This window comes from Hemibagrus wyckioides, linkage group LG26, assembly GCF_019097595.1.
Source record: "Hemibagrus wyckioides isolate EC202008001 linkage group LG26, SWU_Hwy_1.0, whole genome shotgun sequence".
NCBI classification, from domain to species: domain Eukaryota; kingdom Metazoa; phylum Chordata; class Actinopteri; order Siluriformes; family Bagridae; genus Hemibagrus; species Hemibagrus wyckioides.
This window is the reverse complement of record NC_080735.1, coordinates 15,240,699-15,253,586: the sequence shown is the minus strand read 5'-3', so window position 1 is coordinate 15,253,586 and position 12,888 is coordinate 15,240,699. Positions and strand designations below refer to the sequence as shown.

The window sequence follows — 12,888 nt, the reverse complement described above, 5'->3', positions numbered from 1 at the left end:
TGCTGTATCATGATATTTTAGTTCAAAATAGTTTAGATCTCGAGATAACAAAAGTTGTTTTCTTGTGATCGCGACATAATCAGAATCTAATGATGTATTTTTTCTCTGGAAAATTAGGCGCAGTTTCAACTGACTGTTGCACATACACGTTGGCGTCTTCGCCACCACCATCATAAATGTACTGTAATATCCGCTGTAAAGATGGACTTTATCTCCGCGTTAAGCGAGAAGTGTCAAACACTAATGTGGAAGTTGTCAATCACTGACAGACACAGAGCAATTTCAGCTTGAGTAAATCCCTGATCAAAATAGAAACAAATTCGTTCGTCAACACGTTATGTTAAGTACACAGTCGTACGATCACATCACAAGAAAACATTTCGAGATCACGAAAAAACAAAAGGAAAAATAATAATATCACATGGCCTCTCTTGGCTTCCGTAATATAGGATTATAACTGAGACATTATATATTAAAATACTAAATTTGCCTCATTTCAATTTGCCTTTCTTCTAAAGTACTTTAGCATAGGGCATGTTGGCATATTAAACCGTCTGGTTGTGAGGGTCCAGATGGTAGGAGTGTTTGTAGCTGTTGCTAGAGGTGCTGCTAAACAACTCCTTGAGATCCTGATATTTAGTGGGTATATGGCATTGTCAATGGGTTTCTGAGCTCTTGACTGAGGTGGAGGTTGGCATAAGCCTAGGCATGCAGATGCAGTGGTTGAGGTAACAGTTAGACCAGTGAGTGAGTTGCCTGTCTGTCCAGGACAGCTGTGGGTTATGGTGCTCCATCCCTGGAAGGGCCAGGATGAAGGTATGCTAGGCTGAGGCCATGACCACTACCCTGATGTGCTTGTGGCTGGGAGAGCAGGCCTCTGTAGGCATTAGATGGTGGCTTGAAGTTGTCTGCTGTCCTGAAGTCAGTCAGCACTATATATAGAGAGAGGGGGTGCCTGAGTGCTGTATCATGACATTTTAGTTAAAAATAGTTTAGATGACCAGATTTAGTTCACATGGTTTATCTGACCTGCATTCATGATCATTTTAATGAGCCCAGTCCATCATCTTACTGCAAAAAGTTATAAATCTACTATGTGCTATTTGTGTGGAGTTTCTGAGCAAATTATCCCCCGTGTTTATGTTGTTTTCCTTTGGGTTTTCCAGGCTCCTCCCAAAACATCCCACCTACCCCATCTCCCAAAAACATGGCAGTAGATGGACTGGCTAAGAAAAATTGTATATAAGTGTGAATGAGTGTTTGAATGTGTGTGCATGGTGGCTGTGATGCTTCTTGCCTTATTATTCTGGCATAGGTTAAAGGTCCTATCCTGATCCTGGCCAAAATAAAGAGGTTACTAGAAACAAGTTACATAACAATACATTATTTTTAGATTCATCATGCAACAGACTTTTGTCATTTTTTCCTTAATTATTACGTTAACTTGAGATTACAGCTTTCATCACCATTGTCCGTTTTATGCCATTTCCAGTCTTACTTTTCTCATTTTCTGGTCTTTTCCTTTCTCTTGCAATAGTCATGGAATCCAGATGTATGGAAGTAGCTTCCCTGGGAAGGCCTCTGTATCCTGGAATGTTGTATGATTGCCGGAGCGACTCCTTTATTCCAGGTGCAGTTTACATAATCATCATTAAATTATCTATTTGCTGTCTAAAGATAGTGATCAGTAATAATACCTCAGAAATGTTTGAAAAAATCAAGCCTTATGACTTGAATATCTTAACCATATTGTCACTGCCATATGTGGGCTGAAACAGGCAAATGATTATTTGATAAAATATTACATAATTTATCAGTATAAAAGTATAAAATAACATAAATTGGAAAAAACATTAGACATACAAATGTGATTCCATTTCCCTGGTGGTGTTAGTAAGGAAGAATACACCTGGCAGAGTGATATTATTGGAAAAGATAAAAGGGTGGTGTGATGGAGCCTGATGATGATGGAGTTACTGTTACCAATACAAAGCTAAACCTTTTATATAAACATATTACACAAAATACATATTAACATTAACTTATCCATTTATAGTTACATTTAGTTTGTGTTGGAACTGAGGGCATGAAGCCTTTATTATCACCACACAAACATTACAGCACAGTGGAATTCTTTTCTTCACATATCTCAGCCTAGGAATTTGGGGTCAGAGCACAGGGGCAGCTATGATACAGCACCCCTGGAGCAGAGAGGGTTAAGTGCCCAACAGTGGAGTTTGGTGGTGCTGGGGCTTGAACCCCGATCCTCCAATCAACAATCCAGAGCCTTAACCACTACCACTGTTTTCAGTTACTTTTCAGTTATCATCAGAAATATTTAATAAATCATGAATATTTGTAAAGCAGATGTCAATTCTTATTTCATATTCTTCTTTCCTGTTTCAGGTGTTACTTTATGGGATAAGAATGCATTGCGTGATGATCTTGATGTCCATCAGAAGCCTAAAACACATCTGAAATTTGCTACCTCTGACAGTCTCAGTGATAAGGCAAAGCTCATAGATATTAATGCTTCCCTTAAAGCCAGTTTCCTAGGTGGATTAGTGGAGGTTGGAGGATCGGCCAAGTACCTTCTAGATACCAAATCCTCAGCACGTCAGTGCAGAGTTACTATGCAGTACAGCCAGACAACAAAATTTGAACAGCTCACTATGAAGGAGCTTGGTAATATCACCTATCCAGAAGTATTTGACCAGAAAACAGCCACTCATGTGGTTACAGCTGTACTGTATGGGGCTCAGGTTTTCATGGTCTTTGATTATACCAGTGCAGAAAATGAGAACAAACAGGAAATTGAAGGAAACCTTCATGCAATGGTTAAAAAGATCCCTACCATATCTATTGAGGGGCAAGCATCCCTAAAGATGACTGAAGATGAAAAAAAAATGTCACAAAATATTAGTGTCACATTGTATGGTGACATTGAGCTTGAAGAAAACCCCACCACATACAAAGAAGCCCTGGAAGTGTACAAGAAGGTGCCCACTCTGATGAAGCAACAAGGTAAAGGTGTGCCTCTGACCGTGTGGCTGTATCCTCTCAATCTTTTGGATGATAAGGCTGCAAAGTTGGTGAGAGAAATCAGTTTGAGCCTGGTGTCTAAAACAGAAAGTTTGCTGGAGGAGATCAATGAAATGGAGAGAATATGCAATGATTTGATCAAAAGACAAATAACAGATGATTTTCCTGACCTAAGAGGCAGGTTGCTAAAATTTCAGGCTTTACATAAGAATTATACAAGTTCGTTCAAGAATGCACTGTTCAGAGTGCTGCCAGCTATTCGTGGTGGGACACAGGAGGGCAAGGCACTGGAGGACATCCTGAAAATCCATTACACATCACCCTTCAATGCAAGCAACATGAACAAATGGTTAGATGGCATTACATCTGAATTAAATATATTGAGCTCCTATACCAGTGGACTGAAGGACCTCATAGTAAAATCATCAGGGTCATTCAATTCCATCTGTTTTCATCCTGATGTTGATGCGGTGGTATGTTTGTCATTTACTTCTCTAAATGATGAAGATTCCTACCTAGCAGCTCTACAAGACAGTGAGAACTCTGAAGGATTTACAATGTCGGGGGAAACAAGCGAGAGAGATTTAATTCTCCAAAAAGCACAGCCTTGGTTTACTTCTCCTGACAATTCTGCAAGGATGAGGCAGAATATTTCTCTATTTACAACCTTTTTAGAGGCCAATAAAAATGAGAAGAAATTCAAATTCATTATTGCATCCATACCTGACTCCAACAATCCAGGAATCTCCATCCGGCTATATCAGAATGGCAGTCTAACAGATCCTAAGTTCCAGCCTGTGTCCAAACCTCCCAAACCTGTGGTGGAGACCGGTGATGGGAAAGTCACCCTGAAGCTTTCAAAATCCCCAACTGGAGAAACAGTACGCTTCAGAGTTGAGTACAGGATGAGATCTTCAACTGATTCAGCAGAAGATGTTGAGAAATGGACAGTCATAGACACTTCAGATACACAAAACACCTTCACACTGACTGGACTACAGGCAACAGAACAATACTGGGTTCGATACAGAGCTGTTAGTAATGTGGGAGTAAGTGAAGCCAGCGACTCTGTCCCCTTCACCTTTCGTGGGAAGCTAATTGTGACAGTGGACCAATGGGTCAGTTAAAATTATACATTATTATATATAGTTATTATATAATAGCTAAATGTAAAATGAAATTTTCCTAAGAATTTTTTTTATTTTAGTTTATTTTTTCATTCCTTGTATAACAATGAATTTTAGATGCTCTACTACACATTAGCCTTTTTTTCTAAAGAAGTAAAAAAAAGAATAATAATTAAAATGAATTAAAAACTAAATGGTAATTAGTTGTGAGCTATATGTAGACATGTATTTTCATTTATTTATGATGTACATAATTTCTTTTCCCACAGAACTTCTCCACACCCATGCTCATTAATAAACTAAGGACAAAAATATTGAACAGTCCTGTAAGTAATAATGGTTCAGAACAAATCTCTAAATCGCACTACACACATGGCATTGAATTCTATATTCATTAACATTTACATTTACATTGATATCTACAGGTAAATGTTAGACATAATATAAAAAGAATTGTTCAAATCAAGTAGCAAGATGTCTTGCAAGTTTTTTCTATTACAGTTTTCCCTTTGTAAGTCAATGTCAACTTTACAGCACTCTGGTTTGTCATAAATGAGGAACAAACAGGTTTTATGAATATTCTTTCAATGTTCTTCATATGTTCTTTCATTTTTTCTGACATCCAGTCTGATGGGCCACATCCAGTCTGCAAACCTGTGAGTAACATTTTCTTGTCATTTTCAAAATGAATGAACAATCCAAAAGATTGCAGGTTTATGCATTTTAAAATAACCACTTGATTACAGTTGTATCATTATAACATGAATGATGCTTAACCACAACAGAACAAACCATATTTGGAATCAATCCCTGGAGGCTTAAGACCTGGTATCGCTTTGTTCTTCCAAGGGGTTGTTCCAAAAGATTTTACACGGTATGAAAAATGTATTTTCATTTCATAACATTTTGAATGAAAGGCAACATGTAATAGGTTAGTTAAAAAATTCTCACTCCAATCTGGTATAGTCAATTAAATGTTAAACAATTTCTTTCAGCTTTGAAATAAATTTGCAGACCACACCAAAGTACCTTCATGACATTGCTCTTCACTTCAACCCCCGTGTGGACTGTGTGGCCCTTTACACCTGCAGGAATGGGTCATGGGAGCATCCACAGTGGGCATCAGGAAACCCATTTGTCCAAGGAGCAGCTTTTGATATCATCTTGGTTATTAAACAAGAATGCTATGAGGTGTGATATTATGGAGAAAATAAATGAGAGGGTAAAGACTTTAATTATTTGGATTCAATAAGCTGATACTTCATTTGTTCAGGTGATGGTGAATGGCCTGGAGTACTGCACGTTCCAGCACCATATCCCAGTGGACACAGTGACTACACTTGATATTAGGGGAGACGTCTTCATGAACACCTTTACCATTACTGAAGTAGGTCATTTATGTATATAGCTGATGCAGTACATACTGTAGTGAAATGAAACAGTGTCCCTACTAGACCCTGGTGCTACATTAAAGAACACAGAGCTACATAAACAACAAAGAATTAAGAACCAAAAAAATTACATTTCCATATCCACATACAGTGCTTGTGTGCAATCTTGCACAAACAGTGCAAACTAAGAGACAGTGCAGACAGACAAAACAATTTGCTCCAAGACAGAGAAATAAAATAAAATAAAATAAAATAAAATAAAATAAAATAAAATAAAATAAAATAAAATAAAATAAAATAAAATAAATGTCTGTGATAGAGGATGATCATCTCAGCTGTGCTCACTATCTTCTTCAAGGTCTTACAATCCAAGACAGTGCAATTCCCAAAGCAGACAGTGATGTAGCTGCTCAGGATGCTCTCAGTAGTCACTATATAAAACATTGTAAGGACAGGGGGTGGGAGATGGGCTTTCACAGAGGAATTTGGTGCTTCTAATGATCTCCATGGAGGACCAGTAAATGTTTATCAGAGAAGAGATGCTCTGTTCTATCCTGAAGCCAACAGCCATTCCTTTTGTTTTGTCAAAGTTCAGAGACCGGCTGCTGGCTCTATACCAGGCTGTTAGCTGTTGCAGCTCCCCTCTGTATGTTGACTTGTTGAAGAGACCCACCTCGGCATCTGCAAAATTAAGGATGTCGTCCGTCATGAGTGAACAGCAGTGGACTGAGCATATGACCCTGAGGCGCCCCAGTGCTCAGTATGGTGGTGTTTGTGTTGTGATTCCAGACTGACTGAGTTGTCCTGTAGTTAGATGAAGTTGTACTGTAGTTAGTGATTGCTTGGACGCCCCTCTTTGAAGTTCCTGTGGATTCTCTGGGCGTGTGTGTTCTTTGCCTCTCTGATGGCTCAGAACAGTTTGGTTCTTGCTGTTCTTAGGGTCACCTTGTCATCTGCTCTGAAGACAAAGTCTCTGGTCTTCAGCAGTACATGCACCTTTGTAGTCATCCACAGCTTTTGACTGGAGCGTGTAGTGATAGTCATTGCATTCAAAACAGTCCTGAAGGGCAGAGATAGCTTGTGCTGACTAACACACAAAGTCCATCAGGTGGTGAGCAGTAATTAGAAACTGTACTAAACATTTAAAGCAAACTCGATAGATAGAACTAAACAAACAGTCCAAACCCCAGAATATTGTGAACTCAATTCTGTCCCCTTCACCATCAGTGGGAAGTTCATTGTGACAGTGGACCAATGGGTCAGTTAAGGTTATATATTATTATATATAGTCATTATATAATAGCTAAATATAAAATGAAATTTTCCTAAGAATTTTTATTTTAGTTTAGTTTTTCATTCATTGTATAACAACGCAGTTTAGTTGTTCTACTACACATATTTGTCTTTTTTCTACAGAAGTAAAACAACAACAATAACAACAATAATAATAATAATAATAATAATAATAATAATAATAATAATAATAATAATAATTAAACATATAAACTAATGGCAATTAGTTGTGAGTTATATGTAGACATGTATTTTCATTTATTTATGTTGTACATAATTTCTTTTCCCACAGAACTTCTCCACACCCATGCTCATTAATAAACTAAGGACTAAAATATTGAACAGTCCTGTAAGTAATAATGTTTCAATACAAATCTCTAAATCGCACTACACACATGGAATAAAACAAATAAATTCTATATTCATTAACATTTACATTTACATTGATATTTACAGGTAAATGTTAGACTTAATATAAAAAGAAATGTTCAAATCAAGTAGCAAGATGTCTTGCAAGTTTTTTCTATTACAGTTTTCCCTTTGTAAGTCAATGTCAACTTTACAGCACTCTGGTTTGTCATAAATGAGGAGCAAACAGGTTTCATGAATATTCTTTCAATGTTCTTCATATGTTCTTTCATTTTTTCTGACATCCAGTCTGGTGGGCCAAATCCAGTCTGCAAACCTGTGAGTAACATTTTCTTTTCATTTTCAAAATGAATGAACAATCCAAAAGATTGCAGGTTTATGCATTTTAAAATAACCACTTGATTACAATTGTATCATTATAACATGAATGATGCTTAACCACAACAGAACAAACCATATTTGGAATCAATCCCTGGAGGCTTAAGACCTGGTATGGCTTTGTTCTTCCAAGGACTTGTTCCAAAAGATTTTAAACGGTATGAAAAATGTATTTTCATTTCATAACATTTTGAATGAAAGGCAATATGTAATAGATTAGTTAAAATTCTCATTCTAATCTGGTATAGTCAATTAAATGTTAAACAATTTCTTTCAGCTTTGAAATAAATTTGCAGACCACGCCAAAGTACCTTCATGACATTGCTCTTCACTTCAACCCCCGGGTGGACTGTGTGGCCCTTTACACCTGCAGGAATGGGTCATGGGAGCATCCACAGTGGGCATCAGGAAACCCATTTGTCCAAGGAACAATTTTTGATATCATCTTGGTTATTAAACAAGAATGCTATGAGGTGTGATATTATGGAGAAAATAAATGAGAGGGTAAAGACTTTAAGCATTTGGATTCAATAAGCTGATACTTCATTTGTTCAGGTGATGGTGAATGGCCTGGAGTACTGCACGTTCCAGCACCGTATCCCAGTGGACACAGTGACTACACTTCATATTAGGGGAGACGTCTTCATGGACACCATTGCCATTACTGAAGTAGGTCATTTATGTATATAGCTGATGCAGTACATACTATAGTGAAATGAAACAGTGTCCCTACTAGACCCTGGTGCTACATTAAAGAACACAGAGCTACATAAACAACAAAGAATTAAGAACCAAAAAATTTCCACATACAGTGCTTGTGTGCAATCTTGCACAAACAGTGCAAAATAAGAGACAGTGCAGACAGACAAAACAATTTGCTCCAAGACAGAGAAATAAAATAAAATAAAATAAAATAAATGTCTGTGATAGAGGATGATCATCTCAGCTGTGCTCACTATCTTCTGCAAGGTCATACAATCCCAGACAGTGCAATTCCCAAAGCAGACAGTGATGTAGCTGCTCAGGATGCTCTTAGTAGTCACTATGTAAAACGTTGTAAGGACAGGGGGTGGGAGATGGGCTTTCACAGAGGAATTTGGTGCTTCTGATGATCTCCATGGAGGACCAGTCAATGTTTATCAGAGAAGAGATGCTCTGTTCTATCCTGAAGCCAACAGCTATTCCTTTTGTTTTGTCAAAGTTCAGAGACCGGTTGCTGGCTCTACACCAGGCTGTTAGCTGTTGCAGCTCCCCTCTGTATGTTGACTTGTTGAAGAGACCCACCTCGGCATCTGCAAAATTAATGATGTTGTCCATCATGAGTGAACAGCAGTGGACTGAGCACATGACCCTGAGGCGCCCCAGTGCTCAGTATGGTGGTGTTTGTGTTGTGATTCCAGACTGACTGAGTTGTCCTGTAGTTAGATGAAGTTGTACTGTAGTTAGTGATTGTCTGGATGCCCTTCTTTAAAGTTCCTGTGGATTCTCTGGGCGTGTGTGTACTTTGCCTCTCTGATGGCTCGGGACAGTTTGGCTCTTGCTGTTCTTAGGGTCACCTTGTCATCTGCTCTGAAGACAAAGTCTCTGGTCTACAGCAGTACATGCACCTTTGTAGTCATCCACAGCTTTTGATTGGAGCGTGTAGTGATAGTCATTGCATTCAAAACAGTCCTGAAGGGCAGAGATAGCTTGTGCTGACTAACACACAAAGTCCATCAGGTGGTGAGCAGTAATTAGAATCTGTACTAAACGTTTAAAGCAAACTCGATAGATAGAACTAAACAAACCGTCCAAACCCCAGAATTGCATGAACTCAGTTATACAGGCTTGGTAACATCAGTAATTAACCAAGATCGATCAAGTCTCAATTTATGAAATATAGAATTTACATAAGTTTTAGATTTGCATTATAACAAACAGGAATGTTAAGAGATGTTTTTTTGTTTCAATAGGTGGATGATGTTAATCTGAAAGTCAGCATGATCAGTCCTGCCAATATTTGAGGATTCAAATCTTCTCCAATACCAATGACATTTATTTTGTTATATTCTGGTCAATTATATCAGAATTAAAACTGTTTATGGGTGTTTTTTGTCTTTTCATTAACCCGTAATGTTTTTTTTTTTTTTACTGATGAGCATTCTTATCAGATTTTTGTTGCTTATTATCGTTAGAAATGCATACTATATATTCTTTACTACAGTTTTATTGTACGTTAATTACAGTCAATGATACAGGTAATTTGCATTATCTGTTCACTAGTTAAAAGTCTTGAATGCACTCTGCAAATCTCCAAAACCAAACAGGTTTCAGCACATGACATACTTACACCAAATACAAAGCTGAAGTTGACACAGTATTTTTATTTGATTTTCTTATTTCAGCTCCTCCTTTACTGATGCAAATACAACATTAGAAAGTGCTCATTAATCATTTCTAAAAAAAAAAATTATCCATTTGCAGAACTAAATTGACTAATTAAACCTCTTGCATTATTGTGTGTTTTGTGCTTTGTTGTTATAACAAATTGAGAAACTTTTAATTTACTTCTTGATTAAATAGATAGAAATGTACTGGTTAAAATCAATAAATAAATAGTGATAAAAATTAAGGTTCTGTATTGTCTGAACTTTTTTTGTGGCCAAAATAATGTCATTAATGTGTCTTCTCTCTTAAAGCTATCATATTATATTAAGATCAGATAAACTGAAAGCTGATCATAATCACATGCTTATACATCAGCCAGATCACTCAGGTGAATTATGTGCTAGAAGTTATTTATAGTATACATTTACTTTTATGGCATTTGGCAGATGTCCTTACCCACAGGAGCTTAGATTTATCTCATTTACACAAATGAGTGGTTGAGGGTTAAGGACCTTGCTCAAGGGCCCAGTAGAGACAGTTGAGACAGAGCAGGGATTTGTAATCAAGACCCACTAATCAGTTGTCTTGACCACTAAGCTACCGCTGCACTAGTCAGTAAAACACTCTTTTCAAAGTACACCCCTTGGCTAATGTGTAGCTCTGGTGTTCATAAGCAAAATGTCATTTAGAAAAGTATAACATGGTTTAAAGAAGTAATGAATAAGAAATATGAAACATAAACACAGGTCATGTTACTAAAGGAATGGTTCCTAGAAATGTCTTCTGTACAAACTAATGTTCTTCATGGCTAGAGGCTTCTCAGTTCTTTCAGGCTATCCCTGCATGTGATTTTTTTGTGTGTGTGTGTCTGTGTGTGTGTGTCTGTGTGTGTGTGTGTGTGTGTGTGTGTGCATGCGTGTGTGTGTCTGTGTGTGTCTGTGTGTGTGTGTGCATGTGTGTGTGTGTCTGTGTGTGTGTGTGTCTGTGTGTGTGTGTGTGTGTATGCGTGTATGTGTCTGTGTGTGTGTGTGTGTATGCGTGTATGTGTCTGTGTGTGTGTGTGTGTGTGTATGCGTGTATGTGTCTGTGTGTGTGTCTGTGTGTGTATGCGTGTATGTGTCTGTGTGTGTGTGTGTGTGTGTCTGTGTGTGTATGCGTGTATGTGTCTGTGTGTGTGTGTGTGTGTGTATGCGTGTATGTGTCTGTGTGTGTGTGTGTGTGTGTGTGTGTGTGTGTGTGTGTGTGTGTGTGTGTGTGTATGCGTGTATGTGTCTGTGTGTGTGTGTGTGTGTGTGTGTGTGTATGCGTGTATGTGTCTGTGTGTGTGTGAGCACACGTACTACAGGAGCAAAAAAATGCATCATGTGCCATATAAAAAACTATATTTATGGCTTCTCCCTTAAATGTATCATAATATATTATATAAAATGAAAAGAGCGAGAGAGCAAATGAGCAGAAAGGTGATAACAGGAGCACAATTCACACATATTCACACCTGAAAGCAATTTAGAGTGATCAATTCATCGACCAGGATGTTTTTTGGAGGTAAGGGAAATCAGAGAATTAAGAGGCACCCATTCTTACACAGAGAGAACAAAATTCCCAAAGACAGAAACCTGAACTTACAACCAAACCATAGACTCTGGAACTGTCAGGTGGCAAAGTGAAGACTTGCTTTATTGAATGTAAATATATAAAACATTGTTAATATAATAAAAACCACAGAAACTGTTAATTGTTTAAAGTGATTTTGGATTTTAAATCCAAAAGAGAAACGATGAATAGAGTTGTGTGTGAAAGTCATTGACGGTTCTCAAAGACTGATTCAATTCCCATTTTACTGAGAGTCATATGGCCTAAAGGATTTTAAGTGTGACCTTCATGTGAAAGGCAAAGTTGTTTCATACTGAGTCCAAAAGCCACTGTTGATTTTAAGCAAGCTTGTCTGCTTGTCTACTAACTGGAGAAACAGCTGTAACTCTTCACATTGCATTAGAATAATGGTCACAATAAGGGTATAAATTAATCCCTAGGGGGATTATCCATGTTCTATAATTTATGATATGAAAAAGGTATGAAAAAATTCCACTGCTTCATATAATTAATTTATCAGCTTAATTTCATTCTTATAGCAGAGCACTATTACATTTTCAAAATCCCACATGGCTATAACAGCAGCTCTGACTATAGTAGCATCTGCAGAGCAAAGTAGATGAATATAATGATTCACTCATTCCAGTCCATTACCAGGGCTTTGTATAACGGATTCTCCAGATAAACAGGATAAGAACATAGTCATTAGTGCCTATAGTGAGGTTTTCTGTGAGGAGATGTTTATTTAGTATTTGTAGAAGGAGTCTGCAGTGTCAGTGCTTTTAAACAGTATGGAGTAAAACTGTATATTTACATTTTCATTCACAGAAAAGTCTGCAAGACGGGGGAATTCACTCTTTCTAAAGAACATTACATCTGATTTGTTTTTTGTCTTTTGGAAAAAAGGAAAAATGAGAGAGATTGGTGAGGGAATAGAATAGAATAGAATAGAATAGAATAGAATAGAATAGAATAGAATAGAATAGAATAGATTTTATTGTCATTGCACATAAGGAGTACAACGTAACTGTGGGTGCTCTCAACAGCAGTGCACTAAAATATAATACAATGAAGAGTGTAGCAAACAAAGCAAGCAAACAAACTTAAAATCAAACTGTTAGTAATGCAGGACAGTAAATATCCATTTATCAGGTGATAATGTATCATTACTAAGATAAAATATTAAAATATTGAAAATGTTATGAATAAATAAATGTACTATGAACCAGTGAATTTAAGTTCAAAGTGGTTTATTATCAGAAGGGAATCATTTAAACACACACACACACACACACAATGACCTTCTGGTTGTAGACAGTCATCTCAGT

At 37.3% G+C, this 12,888-nt stretch overlaps 1 protein-coding gene across 3 annotated transcripts; it reads left to right on the top strand.

The window, feature by feature from the left end:
* The first annotated feature begins 1,539 nt into the window (after positions 1-1,539).
* On the top strand, positions 1,540-12,526 carry LOC131346481 (cytolytic toxin-alpha-like). 3 transcript variants are annotated; one of them, XM_058379925.1, is made up of 13 exons: positions 1,540-1,630; positions 2,407-4,160; positions 4,439-4,495; positions 4,796-4,825; positions 4,955-5,043; positions 5,165-5,360; positions 5,443-5,556; positions 7,146-7,202; positions 7,511-7,540; positions 7,670-7,758; positions 7,878-8,073; positions 8,156-8,269; positions 12,389-12,526. In XM_058379925.1, the coding sequence occupies exons 1-13, from the start codon at positions 1,540-1,542 to the stop codon at positions 12,422-12,424; spliced, it is 2,853 nt and encodes a 950-aa protein (XP_058235908.1). In that variant the 3' UTR covers positions 12,425-12,526. The 3 variants fall into 3 exon arrangements, with proteins under 3 accessions (XP_058235908.1, XP_058235907.1, XP_058235909.1); XM_058379924.1 differs by lacking the exon at positions 12,389-12,526 and adding an exon at positions 9,553-10,189; XM_058379926.1 differs by lacking the exons at positions 4,796-4,825; positions 4,955-5,043; positions 5,165-5,360; ... (1 more) ...; positions 7,146-7,202; positions 12,389-12,526 and adding an exon at positions 9,553-10,187.
* Positions 12,527-12,888: the final 362 nt, after the last annotated feature.

Coding starts and splice junctions, on each gene's coding strand:
- LOC131346481 (XM_058379924.1), top strand. CDS start 1,540: ATGGAATCCAGATGTATGGAAGTAGCTTCCCTGGGAAGGCCTCTGTAT. Junction 5,361..5,442: donor TTAAACAAGAATGCTATGAG/GTGTGATATTAT, acceptor TCATTTGTTCAG/GTGATGGTGAATGGCCTGGA. Junction 8,270..9,552: donor ACACCATTGCCATTACTGAA/GTAGGTCATTTA, acceptor TTGTTTCAATAG/GTGGATGATGTTAATCTGAA.